The sequence below is a fragment of the Arvicola amphibius genome, chromosome 8 (genome assembly GCF_903992535.2).
Source record: "Arvicola amphibius chromosome 8, mArvAmp1.2, whole genome shotgun sequence".
In the NCBI taxonomy this organism is placed as follows: Eukaryota; Metazoa; Chordata; class Mammalia; order Rodentia; family Cricetidae; genus Arvicola; species Arvicola amphibius.
This window is the reverse complement of record NC_052054.1, coordinates 76,135,329-76,159,440: the sequence shown is the minus strand read 5'-3', so window position 1 is coordinate 76,159,440 and position 24,112 is coordinate 76,135,329. Positions and strand designations below refer to the sequence as shown.

At 46.2% G+C, this 24,112-nt stretch overlaps 1 protein-coding gene across 6 annotated transcripts in view; it reads left to right on the top strand.

Annotated features, from left to right (window-relative positions):
• Hnrnpul1 (heterogeneous nuclear ribonucleoprotein U like 1) overlaps positions 1–22,855 on the top strand; it is a 35,250-nt gene extending 12,395 nt beyond the window's left edge. For all 6 annotated transcript variants that reach the window (XM_038338924.2, XM_038338921.2, XM_038338920.2 and 3 more), the window contains exons 6-15: positions 423–522; positions 2,737–2,849; positions 9,090–9,356; positions 10,795–10,917; positions 11,014–11,142; positions 16,214–16,382; positions 16,923–17,216; positions 18,404–18,693; positions 21,044–21,235; positions 21,702–22,855. In XM_038338924.2, the coding sequence (XP_038194852.1) occupies positions 423–522; positions 2,737–2,849; positions 9,090–9,356; positions 10,795–10,917; positions 11,014–11,142; positions 16,214–16,382; positions 16,923–17,216; positions 18,404–18,693; positions 21,044–21,235; positions 21,702–21,818 (1,794 nt within the window). In that variant the 3' untranslated portion in view covers positions 21,819–22,855. The remainder of the gene's footprint in view (positions 1–422; positions 523–2,736; positions 2,850–9,089; positions 9,357–10,794; positions 10,918–11,013; positions 11,143–16,213; positions 16,383–16,922; positions 17,217–18,403; positions 18,694–21,043; positions 21,236–21,701) is intronic.
• Positions 22,856–24,112: the final 1,257 nt, after the last annotated feature.

Below are 24,112 nucleotides of genomic sequence, written 5' to 3'. Positions count from 1 at the left end.
ACTGAAAAGGAGGGGTGGGGTGTTTGGAAACACTCTCTGTGGTGCCTTAGAGTCCCTGCCATCATAATAGACTGTTGGGAGCTGCTTGAGTTCCTCTTCCGATAACAAAGTCTTTTCATTCTTTTTTTTTTTAACTTCTCTATCTTTTTGTCTGTCTGTCTGTCTATCTACTTATCTACCTATACCTATCTAGGCAGGATCTCACTGGCCCACGCTGGCCTCACCCTCACTGTATAACTCAAGCTGGCCTTGAATTTGTGGCCCTTCTCCTGCTTCTGCCTCCTGAGTGCTGAGATACTGGCATGAACCACCATGAAGCACCATCACTGTTTTATTGTCTGATACACTTACCTCCTACATTGCCTCATAATCCAGCAGCTTTGAGAGAATCAATCCTGAGCCTTGTTGTGTTCTGTCCTCAGATCAATGAGGAGATCTCCGTGAAGCACCTTCCATCTACAGAGCCCGACCCCCACGTTGTCCGTATTGGCTGGTCCTTGGACTCTTGCAGCACTCAGCTAGGTAAGAAGTCAGCCAGGCAATGCTCAGTATAGAGTGACCACCCTTCCTCTGGATTCTTGGGGCTCCTAAGCTGCTCTTCCCATTAGTGGACTAAGAACACCTGGAGACAGGTGCAACTGATGCTACTGTGTCACTCACTGCCTGACTTGAGGACCTGCCACAGAACAATTCTTTCAGAGTTACTTCTTTCACTTCTCTTAGGAGAGGGTCCAAAGTTCTCTGCAGAGAACTGTTCCCCTTTATTTTAAACCATTTCTGCCCTTGCACCATACTGAAATAAATTCTTAAACCCTGTTAAGTTCTTTATGGATTTTCTGTCCAGAGTAGGACATTCTTTTTGGTCTGTCTGTCTTTCTTCTCTCTCTCTCTCTCTCTCTCTCTCTCTCTCTCTCTCTCTCTCTCTCTCTCTCTCTCTCTCTCTCTCTCTCTCTCTCTCTCTCTTTTCTGTAATGGGTGCTAGGAGTCAAGCCCAAGACCTCACAAAAACCCTACCACTGAGCTACATTCCAGCCCTATTGTGTTTATTTAACAAGTTTCCTTTTGTTGCTCATATAAATTAATTGCATCTTTTTGCTTGGATTCCTATTCTTGTAATTACTTGACAACTTAAGATAAATCCTTAAAAGTAGATATGTTAGGTTAATCCTCAGCGCCACACACACAGAAAGATACATCAGGTTATAAAGCCCCTAAGAACTGGAGAGATGGCTCGGCCAGTAAAGAGCACTTGGTACGTAGAACCCTTGTAAAAATGGAAGAAGAGAACTGACTCTGTGAGGTCACCTGACCTCTCTACATGCCCATTCACACACAATAATAATAGCTACTCTTTTTGCTTCTTTATGTGGCAGCATTCTTTAAGACTCATAGGTTGAGGGACTGGAGAGGTAAGCCGCTTAGCAGTTAAGATCACCGATTGCTCTTTCAGAGGACCAAGATTCAATTCCCAGCATCCACGTGGCAGCTCACATTGTCTGTAACTCTCATTCAGGGGACCTGATACATAGACATACATACAGGGAAAACACCAGTTCACATTCAAATGAATAAGCTAGGTGGCAGCACATGCCTTCAGTCCCAGTACCTGGGAGGCAGATGCGAATCTCTTGTTCGAGGCCAGCCCCGTCTACAGAGCAAGTTCTAGGATGGCCGGGGCTACACAGAGAAACCCTGTCTTGAACTCCTACCCCCACCTCCAAAAAAACTTTTTTTTTTTTAAGAATTATTTCATCTTTTAAAAGAAAAAAGTGCAAACTGGGTAGTAGTGGAGTATGCCTTTAATCCCAGCACTCGGGAGACAGAAGCAGGCAGATCTCTGAGTTTGAGGTCAGCCTGGTCTACAGAGCAAGTTCCAGGACAGCTGGGGCTACAGAGAGAAACCCTGTGGTGGTGAGGGGGAACGGGGTGGTTACTTGTTGCTCTTACAGAGTAGCTAAGTTTGGTTCCCAGCCCCATAATATCAGGCAGCTCACAACCACCTGTAACAGCACTTTGAGGCACCTGGACCTGCATGGTCACATAAATTCAAACAGGTTCTCACTCACACACACACACACACACAATGTTTAAAAGTCTGTAAAAGAGGGGCTGGAGGGATGGCTCAGTGGTTAAGAAGCTCTTCCAGAGAACCCAGGTTAAATTCCCAGCACCCACATGGCAGCTCACAACTTTCTGTAACTCTTAAGATCCGACACCCTCACACAGAAATACATGCAGGCGAAACACCAATGCACTTAAAGATAAATTATTTTTTAAAATAAGTTTTTAAAAGAAGGAATGGTGGCACATACTTGGAATCCCAGCTTTTGGTGTCGAGGCAAAAGGATCAGAGTTTGAGGACAGACCTGGCTCCATAATGAGTTTGAGGCAAGCTGGGGCTACTTGTTATCCAGTCTCAACAAAACATACAAAATCATAGGTGCAGTCGTAAACTAAGTACCAGCTAGCCAGGAGGAAATGGTCATCTCAATTTATCTTTGTCTTCATTTTGAAGTGGCGGCAGTGACATGGTGTCATACACCCTTAATCCCAGTACTTGGGAGGCAGAGGCAGGTGGACTTTTGTGAGTTTGAGGCCAACCTTGTCTACAGCATGAGTTCCAGGACTGCCAGGGCTACACTGTGAGACTGTCTCAAAATAGTAAAGACAATGACTGTGGCAGCTGTAAAGGTGTTGTGTCCATCAGAGATTTAACCTGCCTGTGCCTTCCTTCAGGTGAAGAGCCTTTTTCCTATGGTTATGGAGGCACAGGGAAGAAGTCTACCAATAGCCGCTTTGAAAACTACGGAGACAAATTTGCAGAGAACGATGTGATTGGCTGCTTTGCGGTGAGTGCTGGCAGCCTGTGGGAATTGGCAGGGCCAGGTGCCTGGTGTAGACTTTTTCAGGGTACCTGTATCATTGTGTATGTTTATCCAGCCACTCTCTCCATATGTTATTGTCTCTGGTGGTTTGATATTGTCTCCTCCAGAGTAGGGATTGCTGACTTGTGTGAGATTCTGCCATCTTTTCCCTTCTTGTCTTTATGCAGAGCTGATTATGGTACCACGAAGATTTGAGGACTTCAAGTGTACACAACTCCCTCTGTCTATGGTTACCACAGTGATATGTTCTAATCAAACTTGAGAATTTCTTCCCTCTGTTGTGAAATAGCCAGTCTGCTTTCAAAGGCATTGTATTAGCGTTGGGCCCCCATTGGCATCACTTTATCTTCCAAATTGTTTTTTGAACTAACCTTAGTTGAGCTGACTTCCTATTGTGCCCTGTCCTCTGGCAGAGCAGAAGCGTAAGATGGAGGGTGTGTGTGCTGCTGCATTAGTTCTGGAGAGTGGTGACCAGCAGTCACTGTCTGGGTGATAGCTTTTGGCTCTGTACCCAGACTTGCTGAGTTCAGCTGTTGTTCTAAGGCTCACAGCACTGGACAACTTCTCTTTGAGTTTCCTCCAAATAAGAATCTTTGTACGTACCTCTTTCGTGTTGAGTTTTAACCCATTACAACCACTTAGAATAATAGGAGGCACATAGTAAATGCTCAGTAGCACCCTTCCATATAGTCAGCATTGGTAATCACAAGCAGTCTTGTAAACTGTGTCATGAGGTCCCAGAGGAAGGGACTGCCCAGAGAATATGTCCCTGGGATCTTATCTTTTGCCCTTATTTGTTCACACAACTCCTTTTAAAAGAAAGTTCCTCTCCTTCCCTCCCTCCCTCCCTCCCTCCCTCCCTCCCTCCCTCTCTCTCTCTCTCAGCTTGGAAAATTATTTCAAACTTAGAGGCGCTGGGGAAGCTGCTCAGTTGATAGGGTGCTTGTTGGGTATGTAGAGCCCTGGGTTCAGTCTTCTTTATTGCATGAAACTGGGTATAGTGATGTCTATTATCCCAGCTCTCAGAAGAGATAGGAGGACTTTAAGTTCAAGGTCATACTCAGCTCTATAGTAAGTTTAAGACTAGCCTGGACTACGAGACTCAAAAAAAAATTAATAAAATTTTTTATTTTGTTTTTTTCAAGATACGGGGTATCTCTTTATAGCTCTGTCTGTCCTGGAATTCATACTATAGACCAGACTGGCCTTGAACTCAAAGATCTGCCTGTCTCTGCCTCCTAAGTGTTGGAATTAAAGGCATGTACCACCATCAGAATAAAAATAAGTAGAAACACAAAACAAAACAAAAATTTTAGAAAGATAAGAATAAAGAATTTTCAGGGCCTTTTACCACTTTCGCTGTGTGTATTTTTGCTTTTATATTTGACCCATTTGAGAATAGACTATATATCTCCTTATCCTAAATATTTCATATATATTTAAGTCTACCATCTTAACAGTGTTTTCCAGATATGAGATTGTTATACTACTGTATATCAGTGATGGCAGTTGTAGTTGCCATCAGCACACATTTAAATTATGTAAGTTGTCCCATTGGCTTGGTTTAGTACAATTGAGTATTTTTGATTTGGGAGCTGACCAGAATGTGTTGCTTTCTGTTGCCCTGTCTTGGTTCCTTAAGTTTGAAACAGATTCCCAGTCTTCCTATGTATTGTGTGATCTTTGTTTGTGTGAGAGAGAGACAGGCTTTCCTGGAACTCATTTATGACCTTTGTTTTATTTTTTTAAGGTAGGATCTAACTTTCTGGCCTGGAACTTGCTATATGTTCTAGGGTGGCCTTGAATTTTTAGATTCACCTGCCTCTCCATCCCAGTGCTGGGATTAAAAGCATCCAACCACCATACCGTGCTTTCCTAATAAAATACCTTTTTTAGATGAAAATTAATGATGGTTATAATCTATAGTCTTGAATATAGTTTTTCCAGTTAATAGTATTTCTGTCCCTATAATTTTCCAGTGGCTACACAAGTGTTACAGGACTAAGAAGCATTTTTAAAGTTAATTTGTATGATTTAAAGAGAGAAACAAGGACTTTTTAAAGAGTATATAGCTCTTGTTTTTGTTTTTCGAGATAGGGATTCTCTGTAGCTTTGGAGCCTGTCCTGGAACTACCTCTTGTAGACCAGGCTGGCCTCGAACTCACAGAGATCCACCTGCCTCTGCTTCCTGAGTGCTGGGATTAAAGACGTGCACCACCACTGCCTGGCGAGTATATAGGTGTTGTCCCCACCCATTGTTTCATTTATTCCAGCTGCACCAGGAGCCATCTGTTCTAGGGTGAATCTGAATACAAGAGAAAGGACACTTGTTTTGCTTCTTTTTTAAAGATTTATTTATTATGTACACAGTGTTCAGCCTCCATGTATACATGCAGGCCAGAAGAGGGCACCAGATCTCATTACAGATGGTTGTGAGCCACCATGTGGTTGCTGGGAATTGAACTCAGGACCTCCAGAAGAGTAGTCAGTGCTCTTAACCTCTAAGCCATTTCTCCAGCCCCCAAGAAGAGAAGCCTTGTTTTGCTTCTTTAACATAAAGGGTAGCGTGTTTATTCTATCCTTTGCTTAACTATATTCCTTAAGATCTTTTTTTTTTTTTTTTTTTTTTTTTTTTTTTTTTTTTTAGGACTATGGGAACCTAAAGGCTCTCTTTGGGTTTTGATTGGGCTCTTTTTGTCATGTCTGTAGTCTCACCACCATACTTGATGTAGCCTTTCTCCTTCCAGATTATCAGCTATGGTAGGTGCCGCTTTGCCACTTGCCAGGGTCCCTATACAATTCACTTTTCCCACGTGGAGCGGCTTTCACATATATCTGTGCATTCTTCTTTTAAGATTTATTTATGTATGCAGTGTTCTGGCTATATATATTTCTGCACACCAGAAGAGGACACCAGATCTCATTATAGATGATTGTGAGCCACCATGTGGTTTCTGGGAATTGAACTCATAACCTCTGGAAGAGCAGCGAGTGTTCTTAACCTCTGAGCCATCTCTCCAGTCCACATCTGTGCATTGTTATGGACTATATTTGTAGTGTTTCTTCCTAAGTTAACTTCTGGTTATAAGTTGTGTGTAGTGGAGGGTAGGAATATGCATATATACATTTTAAAACAGGATTTCACTGTGTAGTCCAGGTTGGCCTCAAACTAAGAGATACCCCTGCCTTTGACTCTGGTCCTGGAATTAAAAGCATATGACACCAAACCTGGCACTCTTCTTTACCTTTTTAAAACAGGGTCAGTTTCGTTGAACCTGGAGCTCATCATTTTGGCCAGGCTAGCTGGCTGGCAAGCCCTAGGCCGGCCTCCTGTTTCCTTCCCACTCTTAGAGATCACAGGCGCATGCTGCCACACTTGCTTTCTACCTGGGGCCCGGGTATCCAAACTTGGTCTTCATGCTTCATTGGTAAGCACTTTACTTACCAACTCATTAGTTCCGTAATTTCTAATATTGACGGCCAGCTACCACTAGGACTGCACTTTGAAGAAGTTGAAGGCGTTAATATCTGTTTGTGACCGTGTTTTTCAGACCCTTGTATCAGTATTATGTTCTGCGGGCAAGTGACAGTACAGAATTTCAGGCTTTTATCCTGTGTTGGCCAGACCATCTCTCTACCTAGTGTAAAATTTTCAGGAGAGTTTTTGTTTTGTTTTTATTCTATGTATATGGGTGTTTTACATACTGTGTATGCGCCTAGTGTCCCTGGAGGCTGGAAGAGGGTAACCTGGAACTAGAGTCGCAGGTGCTTGTAAGCTGCTGCCTGGTGCTGGGAGTGGAACCTGTTTTTTGCAAGAATAGCAAGTGCTCTTAACCACTGAGCCATCTTTCTGGGCCCAGATTTATTTTATTTTGTATATATGGATGTTTTGCCTGTATGTATAACTGTGCACCATTTACATGCGGTGCCTGTGGAGGCCAGAAGAGGGCATCGGATCCTCTTGAACTGGAGCTACAGTCAGTTTGTAGCTGTCATGTAAGTACAGGGAACTGAACCCAAGTTGCCCGTGTCGTCTTCTGCAAGAGCAGCCGTGAATACTTTTTTCAGGACAGGGTCACACTTTATATGTAGCTCTGGCTAGTCTGGAACTCACTGAAGAGCAGGTTGGCCTCAAACTCACAGAGATCCACTACCCTCTGCCTTCCAAGAGCTGAGATTAAAGGCTTGCACCACCACATCTAGTCTGGTTTTTTGAGACATGATCTCAAGCTCACTTGAATTCCTGTTCCTCCCTCTACTTCCCAATTACGGGGATTGCAGATGTAAGCCACTGTACCAGCAAGGAGCCGTCTCTTAAAAAGTTTACACCCATTCTTTCCTTGAGCATCTTTCTCTCCCTTAACATTCATACTTAACCCTGTATTTAAACTTTTTTTTTGTAAGATCCAATTCTGTTTAAGGAAAGGTTCCACATACAATTCCCTTTTATTAGAAGATGTCATAACTTTAATGAGGGTTCATAACAGGGTGTTGAAAGGGAGTATAAAAATCAGGATCTGGGAAACAGGGAACATGTTTGTATCAGATCTTTTGACAGAGAGAAAGAACAAAGCAATAAATTTCCAAGTGAAGAATGAGCAGATGGTATATTTCAAGAGTAGAGTGCAGTACAGTGGTGTGTCAGCAGGTACTATCCACAACCCTGCCTTGGACGGGGGGCTATGTGGGTAGACATGTTAGTTGTGGGTACTGGTTTCTTTGCACTGTGGTAGTTCTTCTCATAAAGGTGATGCCCTAGGTAGGTGACACTCAAATTATTCATTTGTATGTGAGAGCAAAGGTGACTGGGGCCATCTGTCTCTGTGTAGAAGATACAGCAGAGACAACTGCAGGCAGGATTCCCTTAGGCTTGTGTTGGCCTTTCTGCCCGTCATGGTCATAACCTGTGGTGTGTAAGGAATTAGCAGGCTTGGGGGATGCTGATAGAAAACTGGGAAACTCCTCAGAAAAGGATATTTCACTGGTCCTTGAAGGGGAACTTAAGGTGGTCTCCTAATCTCAGAAAGAATACTACATCTTGTACCATTTTGTCAGAAACTAGAACTTATACTTGACTTCAGTCTGCTGTCTCATTCTGAGTTTTGAAGCTTAACTGTAACCTCTCGAGTAGCTTCAGTGACCTTTCTGGAACAGCTTTGGCTAGGCCACTATATTTAAAGCAAGTCAGTGCTCTCTGCTCCACCGTCAGCAGTGGTTCTAACCTCTAGAGGTAACTTGGAAAGCCTTTTACATCCTAAGGACAACTCCTCCCCCACAGTTCCAGCCCCAGCCCCTAATACCTACAATGCCCTTGTGCTTTACCATATTCTTAGGATGACTCTATATTAAATACCACAGATATCCCTTTCCCCCATAGAGAAACAAGATAAAGTAATTAGCTTAAGGCCACAAACAGGATCCACTGAGCTTCAGCAATTCAGTAGACAGTTGAATGAATGAGTCCTTCCCTTCATGTCTGAGATTACTTTTCTCTTGCCTTTTATGTGTCCCAGCACCAGGTCTGTATTCTTTTACCATGAGGTTTGTATTCATGGCTCGTTTTTGTCTATTGATCAAGACTTAACATAAGTTCCCTCCAAGAAACCCGTGAGTGGTTTTCTTGAATTACAATACTGAGTCTTTTTCTTTGATTCTCCATTGGCCCCTGAATTCCATGGGATCCAGATCACCACAGTCATATACCAGGAAGAGTGTGTGAACTCTAGGAATGTGTATTAAACGAAGGAGAGGATTCATCTTTAGAGCTGGACTGAACTGTTAAAATGGCTTCTCTTATCTTTATCTGTACAGACTGCCCTGTCAGTTTGGGGGACAAGGCAAGATAACCTTTGTCTTCATCTTTATCTTAGCCTAAGCATAAGACTCAGATATGTTACCAGCTTCAAAATCTTTGGTTAGGAGACAGTAAAGTGTCTCTGAACTTTGCCAAAGAAGAATGTACCGGGGTCCAGAAAAATGGTTGTTTTACTCCCTGCGTCGACTCTCCCACTTGTGAGCCCCAGTGCCTTCAACTAAGAGTTTACAATTAATATCTTAGCATTTGTTTGTGGTTTTGTTCTTAAGACAACACCTCATGTAGCCTAGACTGGTCTAAACTTCATGCTCCTCCTGCCTCAGCCTACTAGATATTGGGATTACGGATATCCACCATCACACTGGTTTACCCTTGGCTTTCTCTTCTAGGACTTTGAATGTGGAAATGACGTGGAGCTTTCTTTTACTAAGAATGGCAAGTGGATGGGCATTGCCTTCCGAATCCAGAAAGAAGCCTTAGGGGGTCAGGCCCTCTACCCTCATGTCCTGGTGAAGAACTGTGCTGTGGAGTTTAACTTTGGGCAGAGGGCAGAGCCGTACTGCTCCATTCTCCCGGGGTTCACTTTCATCCAGCACCTTCCCCTCAGTGAGCGGATCCGGGGCACCATTGGACCAAAGAGCAAAGCAGAGTGTGAGGTAAGTAGGGCCAGAAGAGCCACCCAAGGCAGAGGAGAGACACTGAGTAGCTTATATGTGCTGAAAGGGACAGATATTTGGATAAACTTGGTCCTGTGGCTTCTTTGTCCTCACTCCTTGGGGTTGAGATTGGAGTTGAAAAGCAGTTTCAAGAGTGAGGTCCAAAGGGAAGTAACTTCGCTACTCTTCAGCGATACTTGAATCTGGGAAAAGAGGTGTCCTCATAGCAGTGTAGGAGCATACTCTGTTACTAGTGTTCTCAGAGAGGGCTGAGCAGTTCCAGCCAACCTCTCTGGGTTACAAACACCACAGTGGCTCAAGTAGCTGGACCGATGACCTTTGTTCCTTTTTGTTTATTTTTTATGAGCTAGGGTCTCTGTAGCCATCCTACTCCAGCCTCCCAGATGATGTAGTTGTGATGTTTTTTTCTTAAGAGATATATATCTTGGGACTAGAGAGATGGCTCAGCAGTTATGAGCACTGACTATTCTTCCAGAGGACCCGAGTTCAATTCCCACCACCCACATGGCAGCTCATCACTGTCTGTAACTCCAGTTCCAGGGTACCTGACACCTGTATACAGGGCAAAACACCAGTGCACATTAAGAAAAAAAAGATATATATTTCTCATAAACAATTTTTGTTTTAGAAGATTAAGAAATGTATAGAAATCTTAAAATTTCCTGTAATTCTACCACTTACAAATTTTATCTGAAGATTTTGGTGTTTATCCTGTTTTTGATATTCTTAATTTATAACAGATCTCGTGACAGGCAATTTGCTGTCCTGTCCATTTACATACTTTATGATCTATATCCCATTGCATGAAAATCTCCCATTATACATTTTTTTTTTCTGACAGTCTTGCTGTGTTGCCCAGGTTGATCTCAAACTCCTGGACTTTGTCATCTTCCTTCTTCAGCCTCCCTGGTAGCTGGGGCTATAGGTGTGCACCGCCACACCTGACTGTTAACATTTTAGTTGTCCCAGAGAAGACTCATTCCCCTTATCCTGCATTTAGGTTACATGTAGTGTTTGTTGAATTCAAAATATGATGATTAAATGGAATCCATGACCTATGGGCACAACTCAGTTCCCATTTTCAGACTCTTGAGATTGTACAATTTATCATACGTATTCGTAGTTCAAGGTCACGGTTTTCTCCTGCCAGAGCCTGGGAAAAGTCATCATTCTATAACCTGTTGGTGGGATGTGACATAGTTCTTACCTATCCCAGACCCTAGACTCAGAAGCTAACAAGCCTTGTCTTTGACTCCCAACAGCAGCACTGAGATAGATGCTATTGCTTCCATTTTCCAGAGGCTACCAGGAGGTCAGAATCATCATCATGGGCACCATCAAGCCAGGGTGGCACTATGTCACCATGCTACATGCTGCTGCTGTTTCACAGCACCCCTTCCCTGTCCTATTCTTGTAGATTCTGATGATGGTGGGCCTGCCTGCTGCCGGTAAGACAACATGGGCCATCAAACATGCAGCCTCCAACCCTTCTAAGAAGTACAACATTCTGGGTACCAATGCCATCATGGATAAGATGCGGGTAAGGATGACCTGTGGATCACTTTTCTCACCTCCCAGCTTTTGGGAACTGTCCAGTACCTCGGCTCACTTGCTTTTCATTTCCTCTTGACCACAGGTGATGGGCCTACGTCGGCAGCGAAACTATGCTGGCCGCTGGGATGTCCTGATCCAGCAGGCCACTCAGTGCCTCAACCGTCTCATTCAGATTGCTGCCCGAAAGAAACGCAACTACATCCTAGATCAGGTACTTGTGACCAGCAGTGCTTGGGAGGGAAGGAGCCTACTCAGTGCATGGGAATTCCCCTCCAGCCCTTTTCTCCTTTCTTCATAATGCTCTCTAGCAGCATTATGCTCTCTAGTGCTTGCCAGGAGTACACCATACGTGAGAATAGCTATAGACCCTTCACATTGCTTTCTAAGCCCTGTCTGTGGTGGGGTTTGGTACCAAAACCCAGACCTACTGGCTAACTGATTCATTCTTAGACAAGAATCACATAGCCAAATGAAAGTGGCATAGACCTTTTTGTTGTTGTTGTTAATGTATGTAGGTGTTTTGCCTGCATGTGTTTTAATATGCTACATGCATGCCTGGTTCCACACAGGCCAGAAGAGGCATCAGACCCCTGGAACTGGAATTACAGACAATTGTAAGCTGTCATGTGGGTGCTGGGAGTCAACCCAGGTCTTCTGGAAAAGCAGACAGTGATCTTAACCACTGAGCCATTTCTCCAGCCATTTCCCCAAGAGGCAAAGATTCCTAAGCCTCACAGGCTGGACTTGAAGAACCCCAATTCTGTTATTTGTTAGCTCTGCATTTGTGAGCCGCCAACCTTCTGTGAATCTTGGCGTTGTAGTTTGCAAAATGGAGAGCCTAATGGTTCCACACCTCCACAGCACCTAACTCAGCAACTCGTGTGTATTATGTGCTCTACAGAGTAGGGGTGGTCTAGCTGCTGGACATGTTTTTATGAGTGGGGAGCACATATTTAACTCATTGTATTCTATCCACATTTCAGTTAAGGCCGGGGTTTGGTCATTTTTGACTTGGATTAAAAACATGCATGGTTTTAGCATTGTTAAAAGAACAAGTAGCCTGGGCCGGGCGGTGGTGGCGCACGCCTTTAATCCCAGCACTTGGGAGGCAGAGGCAGGCGGATCTCTGAGTTCGAGGCCAGCCTGGTCTACAAGAGCTAGTTCCAGGACAGGCTCTAGAAACTATGGGGAAATCCTGTCTTGAAAAAAACAAACAACAACAACAACAACAACAAAAAAAAAAAAACAACAAGAACAAGTAGCCTAAAATAGCTTCAAATCCTTATCTAATGAGTTTCATATGTTTGTTGCCTATGCAACATTGTGCTTGACATTTGTCATGTAGTCTTCATGGAGTAACAGCAGAGGGTGTTTATTTGCTTTTCTCTGGATCTATAGTTAAACCTTACATTCATGCTTTCTTAAGAACCTTTAAATGTACACTTTTAATCCCAGCATTTGGGAAGCAGGCAGATCTCTGTGAGTTCTAGGACAGCCAAGTCTGCCCAAAGAAACTGTCTTGGGGGCAAAAAAATAGAGGTAAACTAGAGTCGAAACAAAGTCTCATAAAGGGAAGGTGCCTGCCCTAAACTTGGGCAAGATTGTGTACTGGTAACTTAACTTCCCAAGTAGCAGGATGCTGGGTATTTGGGTCTGTAGTGGGACCTAAGAAAAACCTGCAGAAGGTAGGCCTGTGTAAAGAGAATGGAAGAGCAGAGCCTTGTCCTCAGTTCAGTGTGGTCATATGTGCAGGGGTGTGGGGGTAAGGAATGTGACTAAGAATGCCTGGCTACTGAAAGCCCCAGGAGGAGCAGGGAAGTCTTGTGGCTTCAGGTGGCCCTGTTATAGATGGAACGCCACTAGAATGAGGTTTCTAACCTGTCCCTAGGCTATCAGAGGATAGCAGGAGCTGTGTGTTCTAAGTGATAACGAAGTTGTTTTACCCATTTGGACTTTGGGGCTACAGTCTATGGGATGCTCCCAGGAGTATGTCAGGGCCTAGGCTAGGATGGGCAATGGTCAGTCAGGACTGGATACAACCACGTTTCTGTCTTAGTCTCTCACTGACAGCTGTGGTTCTAGGTGAGCATGATGATACATACTATAGTCCCAACCCTCAGAAGACAGAGGCAGCCAGCCAAGACCACATTGTGAGACCCTGATCCAAAATACAACAAAGAACTCGTGGTTCTAGGCCTGCTCTTGTCCCTGTTGGCAGGTACATTTTTTCTTGACACAAACCTAGGGCTAGAGTGGAGCCCCAAAGTGAACTGTGGCTTGTTAGCAGGCACTGAAGGAAGTTTCTTTCCTCCACCCACACTGTCCCTAGAGCCTCAAGCCTGCTCCATTCCTGGCACTTACATCAGTCCTCTTCCTATGTGTGTACACTTCCGTCCACTGGGATTCACCTCACTCAACCCAAAACAAACTTTCTTTGCCAAATGTGATCCTCTGGAACCCAGCCATGCTTCTGCTGCTGCCAGACTGGCCCTGTTGGCTATGACAAAGAGCAGACAGATCAGACAGTGGGCCTTTTGAAAGAACTCAGAATATCAGTAGAAGTCACCAGCTATATCTGCTTTGTCCTCAGGCCCTCAGTCTGTCCCACATCAGAACTGAACAAGCACCCTGTCTCAGAACCCCATCTCCCTTCTGCCCATTTGTCGAGGTTAGAGTTAGTCTGTTCTGGCTGCTCTTTTGGAGCTAGCTGACATCCTCCAGCATTGTGGAACTGGAGGAGCAGGAGCTGGGTAGTGAATCTCGGTCTGGAAAAGCTGACTTTGCTGTTATTCTTGTCTCCTAGCAACAGCCACAGAGCCCCCCAGAGACCAAAGAGTGCAGGGCTCGCCCCAGGGCTCTGACCTCATTGTTTGCTTTGGTAACAGCCACCAGACATTCATCCCTTTCCTCCAGGAAAGCTGAGCTTTGCATGGCTCCTCTTCCCTTCCCAAAGCTCAGGAAGCAGCAGGAGAGATAGGCTCTTAGACCTAGTCCAGAACAGGATCTTCAGTATTTTAGTACCCAAGGAGATGCCTTAGAGTCACACCTCATCCCAGACAAAGGTCAGCCACTTGTGGGTCCAGTCTGCTCTGCCCTTATCTCCTGTATTATAAGCCACAGAGATTGGCTCTTTTGTCAGGGTTATTTCTTTTTTCCCTTTGGAACTTTGACAGGGCAAGTGTGCCATCACGGACCTCCAGAATATGTTTTTCTTTGCCTTCCCAGGTCACAGGAATAAGAGCAGGATCACTTGTGGGCACCAGCAAATATTCTGGGCCACATTCACCCTGATGCCTACCACCCATTTTGGCTTTTGAGTCAGGAGGAAACTTAATAGTTTTGCTGAAAGAAGCCAAATTTTTCACTTTTAGTGTAGGTACTGAGAAGGAGTACAATAGCAAGGACCTACCTTTACCCCTGTAACTAAAACCTGTGTCTTGACATTATTTCTGACTCAAGGCTACAGTATGTAGGTGTCTGCCTTCTATCCATCACTGTGCTTTCAGGAAGTTCTGGGAATAGGGAAGAATGTTCAGCCTGGCATGTAGGTTGGTCCAGGGAGCTCATTGGTTTAGCTGCACCCACAGCTTGGATCTGCCATTACTCTGTCATGGTACCCCAACCTCTGCCATCCTGAAAAAAGATTCCATGTACCATCTCGTCCTCAGGTTGAGTTTATCCAGGTGTTTGCATTGGGAAGCCTCCCAGATCACTGTTGGGCCCATTGGCATTGAGTTGAGAACCATCCTGTGCGCTGACTTCCCTCCCTGCCACATGCCACAGAATTTCACATCTGCAAATCCTTTCCAGAGCCAGCAGGAGGGCCATGTGATCCTCATTTCTCAGATGCAGTTTGAAGCTCAGGCTAATTAAGGGACTTGTCTACAGACTCACAAATTCTAAATGACACAGCTAAGAGTTTGTCATGCAGCTTCTCCAAAGCCTGTGCTCTTTCTGCTGCCTCACTGATTTTCTTACTTGGGAGACCACTACAGCTTACCCTTTCCCTTTGGTCTGGGTTGTTTCAAGTCAGCATCATGGTATAAATATCCACAGCACCCCACCCAGTGATGACTATTACCAGTGGCCGTGCATATCTGTTGAGTGCTGGAAGTGACCAGGACCCAGAACTTTAGTTGACATAAACTTATTCTGTCTTCACAATAGTGAGCGTGAGGCTTTCATACTGTTTGCCCTTACAGAGCCAGAAATGAGGTAAATCCACAGCCATTGATTTTACAGAGTAGCAGGCTGAAGGTCTGACAAAGGGCTAGGCTCTGCCAAGTCACACCTCTCTTCGAGGCTTTTCCTGCCTGATAGCTGCCACTCAGACTTTGTCATGCTCTCTGTTCGTCTTCCCCCGCCTGGCAGAGGGATTGGCTGGCACATGGCAGGTGTTGGTCACTGGATGTTGTTATTGCTGCTCTCACTACATGTATTCTGCCAGTGTCTGCCCAGGAGCCAGCTGCACCTTGGAAAAGCACAGACTGTCACTCTGTCAGTCTTCTTGGGTAGACTTGTGGGTAAGACCAATGGTTGAGAGGACCAGAGTAGAAGATTTTAAGGTGTTGAGAGAAACAGTTTACACAGTGTCAGAAAGACTGGTGGGTTATGTTCTTTCCATTGATGAACTGTTTAAAGGAAAAAACACTGGACGGCATGATGATGCACAACTTTAATTCTAGCACTTGAGAGGCAAAGATAGGTGGATCTCTTGTGAGTTCAAGGCTGGCCTGGTCTACATAACGAGTTCCAGGACAATCAAGGCTACATGATAGACTTTGTCTCACAAAAACAAACAAACAAACAAAAAGTTTCAAACTGTAATGTAATCTTGGCACGCAGGCTGAGGCAGGAGGATTATGAGTTCAAAAGAGTGCGCGCAGTGGAATGCCTGTTCATATTAAGCAAATAAAAGTAGTTCTACAAGTGTATATTCAAAATCCAGTGTTATCTCTGGGAAGCATGACCGATATTGAGTGGTTGGAGAGGTTTTTCCCTTAAGCTTTGTACCTTGTATGGTGAATATTTTACCGCAAGCACATAATCCTTTGAGAACAGGGGAAGAATTTGTGACCTGTAGTGCTGGTAACGAGCATATCAACAAGGAAAGCCCCGCTATTAGGAGTCAACCTTTTTGTGTTTTCTAAGTCAGTTCTTTTGGGACATGGGTCTGTTTCCTGAGTCTCAGCTGGGAAGGTCCCTAGTACACCTTTCTCGGCACTGCCCTACAGCAGAGATTGCTCTGAAGATCCCATTTGTCACCTCTTACCTACCCTTAGACAAACGTTTATGGGTCAGCCCAGAGACGGAAAATGAGACCATTTGAAGGCTTCCAGCGGAAAGCTATTGTAATCTGTCCAACTGATGAGGACCTAAAAGACCGCACAATAAAGAGAACTGACGAAGAAGGGAAAGATGTCCCAGATCATGCGGTCTTAGAAATGAAAGGTAGGAAACAAGTGGCTCCTGACATCTCAAGAGAAGGGCCTCTTTATGGGCACCACCACAACTACCCCCCAGCTCCTGACAATTCCCTCTGTGGTCTCCTCTTTGTTTCTGTTTTGTCTCTCCCACCACCCACATATGAGGGAACAGGCTCCTGGTCTCAGTCTGGGGAAGAGCTTTCCCGATAGATGGGGATGGCTGTCATGAGGGAAAGTATATGTAGAGCCCAAGCCAGAAGGCCTGCACCATCTCCCGCCTCTGGCAACCACCAGTTTGTTCCACAGTGGGAGAAAGGGATGTGACTGCACTTGCTACCTCGGCTCCCTTAGGTGAGACTGGAGGAACCCAAAGTCCTCTTTGGTAAAGGGAGAGAAAGAGTCTAGGTTATCCTCTGCCAGTGTTCACACCAAACAATTGGGTGGGGGGTCACATCGTAACCCATCTGTTGACTACTGCATTCCTTCAGCCTTCCTGCTCTAGCAGAGGGTGAGGAGGGCCAGGTGTCAGAAGGTGCTGACCTGCTCCCCGTTTACTTCCTCCTAGCCAACTTCACTTTGCCTGATGTTGGGGACTTTCTGGATGAGGTTCTATTCATCGAGCTCCAGCGAGAGGAAGCAGACAAGCTGGTGAGGCAGTACAATGAGGAAGGGCGCAAGGCCGGCCCACCCCCAGAAAAGCGCTTTGACAACAGAGGCGGTGGCTTCCGAGGCCGTGGGGGTGGCGGAGGCTTCCAGCGTTATGACAACCGAGGTCCCCCTGGAGGCAACCGAGGAGGCTTTCAGAACCGGGGAGGAGGTGGCGGTGGAGGTGGTGGTGGAGGAGGCAACTACCGAGGAGGTGAGCCGTTTACTTCCATCAGCCTTTCATCCCGAGGCCAGGCTGTGGGGGAGGGCTGTCAGGAGTCGGTATTCTATTCTATAACCTCAGGAACCTTCCCACTGCCCAGCCTCCCAACCACACTGCTTCTGAAGCCCTTGGCCCATTTGCACACAACAGTGCTATCTCTTTGTTGGTCTTCCCTGTCTGACCATATGCTCCTCTGAGGGATCTTGGGTTCCATCTCTAGATCTGACAAAGGACAAATATTAGGACTGATTTTTGGTTTAAAAACAGATAAAGAATAAGTAGTGTGGTATCTGATATAAAGTGTGATCCTAAGTTAACAAACATGGGACTGCAGAGTTGGCCCAGCACTTTCCAGAGGGCTCAAGTGTGCTTCTCAGCAACCACATTGAGCTGCTTACAACTGCCTATAACTCCAGCTCCAGGTACCCATTCCCCTCTTCTGACCTCTGTGTGTACCAGCCACATATGGCACATACACATAAAATAAAATGTGTTTTTGAAACAAACACACAAAAAGGCAAGCATGTCCTAGACCCTACTTCAGGCCCCAAATTAACCTTCATGTATACAAGGGAGTACCTCAGGAAGGCCCTGCCAAGCCTGTTTTTTGTGTGTTTGGGGGTTCAGGTCCAAAAAAACAGTTGTACAAAGGTTCAGGAGAGGCCACTTGGCCCAACCTGTTGAGGGCTTCTATTAGGACTATATCTGGCTTGTGTAGCATCCTTCCTAAACATCCTTTCCAGTTTGCTGAACAGCTGTGTTAGAGTTGGACACTCCCAAAATAATCTGCCTTGTCAGCTACAATCCAGTGCAAGATAGAGACCTGTCTGCAAATGACTCTAGGTGTTGTGTCAGGGCAAGGAAAAGAAGTGTGCCAAGGCCTGGGGCAAGCTCAAATGGGTCACCTGTATGTGCTTGCTTTATTGAGCTCAACCTTGGGCATAGCCATGCTGAGGCCTCTTATCACATGTGGTTTTTTTTCTTTTTAAAATAAATGTATTTATATTTTATGCACATTAGCGTTTTGCCCACATGTATGTCTGTGTGAGGATATCAGATTTGGGAGTTACAGCTGTGAGCTGGCGTATGGGTGCTGGGAATTGGGTCCTCTGGAAGAAGTCAGTGCTCTTATCCACTCAGCCACCTCTCCAGCCCCTACATGTGATTTTTCAATGCAGGTTTCAACCGCAGCGGAGGCGGTGGCTACAACCAAAACCGCTGGGGTAATAACAACCGGGATAACAACAACTCCAACAACCGAGGCAGCTATAACCGGGCTCCCCAGCAACAGCCACCACCACAGCAGCCGCCACCACCACAACCACCACCACAGCAGCCGCCACCACCACCCAGCTACAGCCCTGCTCGGAACCCCCCAGGGGCCAGCAGCTACAACAAAAACAGCAACATCCCTGGCTCTAGTGCCAATACCAGCACCCCCACAGTGAGCAGCTACAGCCCTCCACAGGTGAGGTTATGTGTGTGTGTTTGTACACATCACTTGTGTAGATATGGGGCAGGCCTGACACAGGTCTATGTAGAAGGAACTGCTGGCCGCTTCCCGCCGCCCGGCTCCTGACCACCGGCTAGCTTTACCCAAAATAATTACACGGAAACTGTATTTATTTAAACGATGCTTGGCCCTTTAGTTCCAGCCTCTTACTGGCTAATTCTCACATCTTTATTAACCCATTTCTAATAATCTGTGTAGCACCACGAGGTGGTGGCTTATCGGGAGGAAAGATTAAGCATGTCTGACCTGGCGGCTGGCTCCATGGCATCTCTCTCACTGCCTTCTTCCTCCCAGAATTCTGTTCTATCTTCTCCACCTACCTATGTTCTGACCTATCAGGCCAAGCACTTTTCTTTATTAATTAACCAATGAAAGCAACAGATAGATAGATAGATAGATAGATAGATAGATAGATAGATAGATAGATAGATAGATAGATAGATAGATAGAAAGAAAACCCTCCCACATCAGTTCTACACTTCCCTGCAGCCTGCCTCCCCCCCCCCTTTTTTTGCAGCTACTCACTAGACATGGCGCGCGCATACACACACACACACACACAGACCAGCGCAGGAAGTAGCTACAAGCATTGGCTCCCATGAGCAAGGTCATGTCACAGGCCTCACTGGGTCTATAAGAAAACACTCAGTGAAGTCACCTCTTGTCCATCATGGGAGGCCAGGTGCCCAAGATGGTTGAGAACCTTGTCCCTGAGCAGCTCCAGGTCCTGTTCCAGTTCTTAGAAAGCCAGTGTTTGGGCTCTTTTGTGAACCAGAGCAGTTTCTTTTATTTCACAGCCATTTCATGAGGACATTTTACATGCCAGGGAGTAGCTGGTGGCAGCTGCCAGGAGACAGATAAGTGCTTCCTAGATGCCATCTAGCCATTCCTAAGAGTTTGGCAAGACTAAATTAAAAGCCTAGCCTCCTATGAGCCTGGCTTTGTGCTCTTGGACAGATACTTGACCCCTCTGGTCTTTGTGTTCCCCATAAAGGACCAGAAACATGACTAGAACTCACTTAAGGTCCTGTGATGTGATCACTCCTACAGCTTAATTAAAGCTCTGGGACTGGGCATACCTGGGCTAGTCATTTTAAATTAACCTCGGCCCAACAACTTCACTGAGATTTACTTTTTAAGATTTATTATGCCAGGCAGTGGTGGCACATGCCTTTAATCCCAGCACTCGGGAAGCAGAGCCAGACAGATAATCTGTGTGTTTAAGGCCTACCTGGTCTACAGAGTAAGTTCCAAGACAGCCAGAACTATTATATAGAGAAACCTTGTCTCAGAAAACAAAAACAAATTAACTATTATTTTAAGTTAGTTTTATATACCTGAGTGTTTGTGTGTGTGTGTGTGTGTGTGTGTGTGTGTGTGTACGTGTACGTACACATACATGTACACCGCAAGTGTGCTGTGTATGCGGAGGATAGAAAAGAATATTTGGCTCCTTGAAACCTGAGTCACTGTGTGGATGCTGGAAACCAAACCTGGGTCATCAACAAGAACACCCACTGTTCTTAACCACTGAGCCATCTCTCCAGCCCCAAGTCTGTATAATAGAGCTAATGGGAAGGATGCCAGAATTGCCAAGGAGACTGAATGAGTTAAGATCCATCTATCCTGTCCATGAGAAGTCCTTCGTCTTAGGGATTCCATTGCTGTGAGAAGACACCATGACTGTAGCAGCTCTTAGTGTTTAAGAGATTCAGTCCATTATCATCTTGGTGGGGAACATGGCAGTGTGCAGGCACATGTGGTGCTGGAGAAGATGAAGGTGCTATATCTTGTAGGCAACAGGAAGTAGACTGTCACACTGGGCTGGTATCCTGAGCATAGGAAACCTTAAAGCCCTCCCTCACAGTGATACACTTCCACCAACAGGACCATACCTACTGCTAGCAAGTCACACCTCTCAATAGTGCCACTTCCTGTGAGATTATTGGGTCACTTAATTCAAACTGCCCCACTCTTGATAACTTGTCACTACTGCTCTTCTCAGCAAACCTCATGGAGTCCACTGCCACCATTCACCACTGAGTGCCTAGCGCTTTGTGCATACAAGCTTATTGAAGGTCTACGACAGGCCAGAGCACAGTGGCTGTGCTGAGATGGTTTTGTAGACTGAAGCAGGTTTAGAGTGCCACATGTCTTGCTGCCCTCGGGTCTCAGAGCTCAGGTCTAGGATCTGCTGCTTCCCAGACCATCCTGGCACCTTAGCACAGTTGCCTCTGTCGGGGAAGCTGCCTCGGTACCTGTGTGTGCTATCTCTCATGGAACTTTCGTCTCTTTCTCCACTCAGCCTAGTTACAGCCAGCCACCCTACAACCAAGGAGGCTACACCCAGGGCTACACAGCCCCACCGCCTCCGCCTCCGCCACCACCTGCCTACAACTATGGGAGCTATGGCCCCTACAATCCTGCCCCCTACACCCCACCACCACCCCCCACTGCCCAGACCTACCCTCAGCCCAGCTATAACCAGTATCAGCAGGTAAGTACAAGATGGGCCTCCTAGTGAGGCTTCTGGGAGCACTCTTGGATGTGTATTCAGACATGATTTTCTGCCTATTCCTGAAATATGGGTAGCTGCTTGCCTCAAGGTAGTGTTCAAAGGCCTTAGTAAACTGGTCTTTGCTGGCTAGTAACTGGTGTGTAGCCACTTGCTCCTAGTGCAGGAAGCTGACCTGACTCAGCTGAGTCGGGCTTTGGCACCATGGCCAGGGGTGCCAAATGCTAATCCAAGTTGGTGCTGGGGCCACCACATCTGCAAAGGACAGCCAATAAGCCAGGAGACCACACCTGCATTCCCAGATTGTTTATGTGATATCAACTCAACACTTATTTCCAAAGCACTTGGCTTTCTGTCAGAGGGCTCGTGTGGAGGGTGGGCCATGAGAGGAATGAAGGGACAGTCTGGAGTGGTGGGGAGATGACTGGTGTTCTTGCTCTCTCTCCAGTATGCCCAGCAGTGGAGCCAGTACTATCAGAACCAGAGCCAGTGGCCGCCGTACTACGGGAACTATGACTATGGAGGATACTCGGGCAGCACACAGGGGGGCACAAGCACACAGTAGCAGGTGCTGGAGCCTCCAGAGGCCCATGCCAGCTGCTTCTACTAGCGCCTGCCTTGGCCCCTCCACCCCTCTGAGTCCTGTGGTGCTGGGGACAGAGTTATCCCAGGGCTTGCCTCCCACTAGCCCACTTCTTCCAGAGGGCTTCTCCCTTCAAACAGGAACAGTGATCTTTTCTTTTATCTTTGTCCCTCTACCTTCTCCTCTCCCTGCCTTTTTGACTACAGAAGCCTCCTCTCCTTTGATTACCCAGCGAGGCCGCAGTGACTGGGGGAGATCCTGCCCATCTGCCCTCCCCACCCTGCTTTAGCCCCTTGGCTTCCCAGACTCATGCAGTTGGTTGTAAATTCTTCCAGGAGCTGTTTTACTGTCTACTTTTCAGGATTTAAAAAAAAAAAAATTCAAAAACTTTAATAAAAAAAAGTTTAAGAAGCAAAATGTAGAGGGAGGAAGCAGTGACATATTTTTTGGTAATTATGCTTTTTTTTAATTTTTAGAATTTGTCTGTTTTTACTGTGGGTCAGCCATTGATACTCCATCAAATAACTATTTCTTTGCTGAGTTCAGGTAACCGAGGAAGAGCCACGCCCTCGAAACAAACAACAAAATCACCTTTACCTAACTTTTTGTATGATGTCTCAGTTCCCCATAACTTTGCACACGATGTCTGTTCTGTTGGATTGTGACTGCTTTTGTATTTGGAGAGTGTGACTATTGAACTTGAAACCTTTCACTCCAGGAGTCTTGGTAGTTTCTGCTGGGCTTAAGTGGGTGAGAGGGTGAAGGGACGGTGGGGGTGGGGCCGGCTTCCCTTAACCCTGAAGTTCCTCCACCACCTCCTCCATTGCTCTTCCAGGTGCCAGACCTCCAAAGTTTTATAGTGGTCCATTTGATTATTCTCACCTTCTTTACCCATATGTTTTAATCGGATTTTAACAAACTGCACTTACTAAGAAATGTTTTACCCTGTTTTGTTTTACTTTCTTTCAATAAATGACATGGCACCTCCTATCAGGAAGGAAGCAGGGTTGAAACCCTGACGTGTTCGCTGCAGTTGGCCTTTAATTGGGATGGGAGGCTTTTGAAGGGGAATGCTTCACTCATTCATTTAAACAAAATGGTTCTGTACCTCACGACCCAGATGTTCTTTGGACAGGGGACAGGTGGGACCTGTAGGGAAGAGACCAGTCTGGTTTGGAGCCATCCCTAGGTTTGTTGCCCATCCACATCCCTTGAGCCTGGCCTGGGTGCTGCTCTTGGGGCCTTGTACTGCCTCCCATGTAAGCATTGACTGCCTGCTGTCGCCATCCTGGACAGCGCTAGGGACCTTGAGCAACTGCAGAGATGGTTCTAGTCCCTGTTCTCGAGGTTCCCCCTCTAGGGGATACATGTTTGTAACTAGTAACAGCCCAAGGGTTGAGAGAGAGAGGGAGAGGGAGGAGAGAGAGGAGAGGAGAGGAGAAGACCCTGGAGTGATGAAAAGGGCTCTCTGGAGAAGAAAATGCAACATGACTCTAGCCCACCTGCTTCATTGTGCAGCATCCTAGCTTCCTGTGCAGGCTGTGTGATTCACATCGACATGGTGTACACAACTCAGCCCTGCTCCCTTGGAGGAACTGGGAACCTTGTGAAGGGACACAACTTACCAGAAGAGCTAGGGGTGGGGACACATCCCAGTTCCCTTGAGGTTTGTAGTTATGTAAGTTAACTCCCTGGACAGCTTAGACCCTGTCTCCAAAAGTGAGGGCTAATGCATACTGTTCACAGTGCACCAACAGGACCAAACATCAGGAGGGAGGCTGAGAAGATGGAGGGCCTGAGGAGGGACCATGTCTGAGCTTAAAAGGCACTTGTCAGCTTGGTCTAGGAGAAGGCAAGGAGGGATGGGTCCTCACTGTCCCTAGTCTGACAAGTCCTGCTCTTGGCAGGTGAGTGCTGAGCAGCAGTGCCCTCTGCTGACCACTACTGATAATGCAGCTGAGTAGTCACCACGCTGGGGGATGCAATCTAGTTCCTCTTCCACTGTTAATCACCGGCTTCCTCACAGACCAGTTCCTTTCCTTGGTTCCCTTCCTCAAACCCTGTAGGCTCCAACCGCTCGTTAGGGCTAGGAAGCCCTGCCTGACCTGGCACTGATGACCATGGCCTCACTTACCCTCTTAACTTATTTTTACTTTCTTGAGACAAGGTCTTGCTGTGTAGCCCTTGGGAGGCCTGGAACTCACTAATGATCAGGCTGGCTCAAACCTTAAGTGATTTCCCGGCCTCTGCCTCCTGAGTACTGTATGCCCTGACCA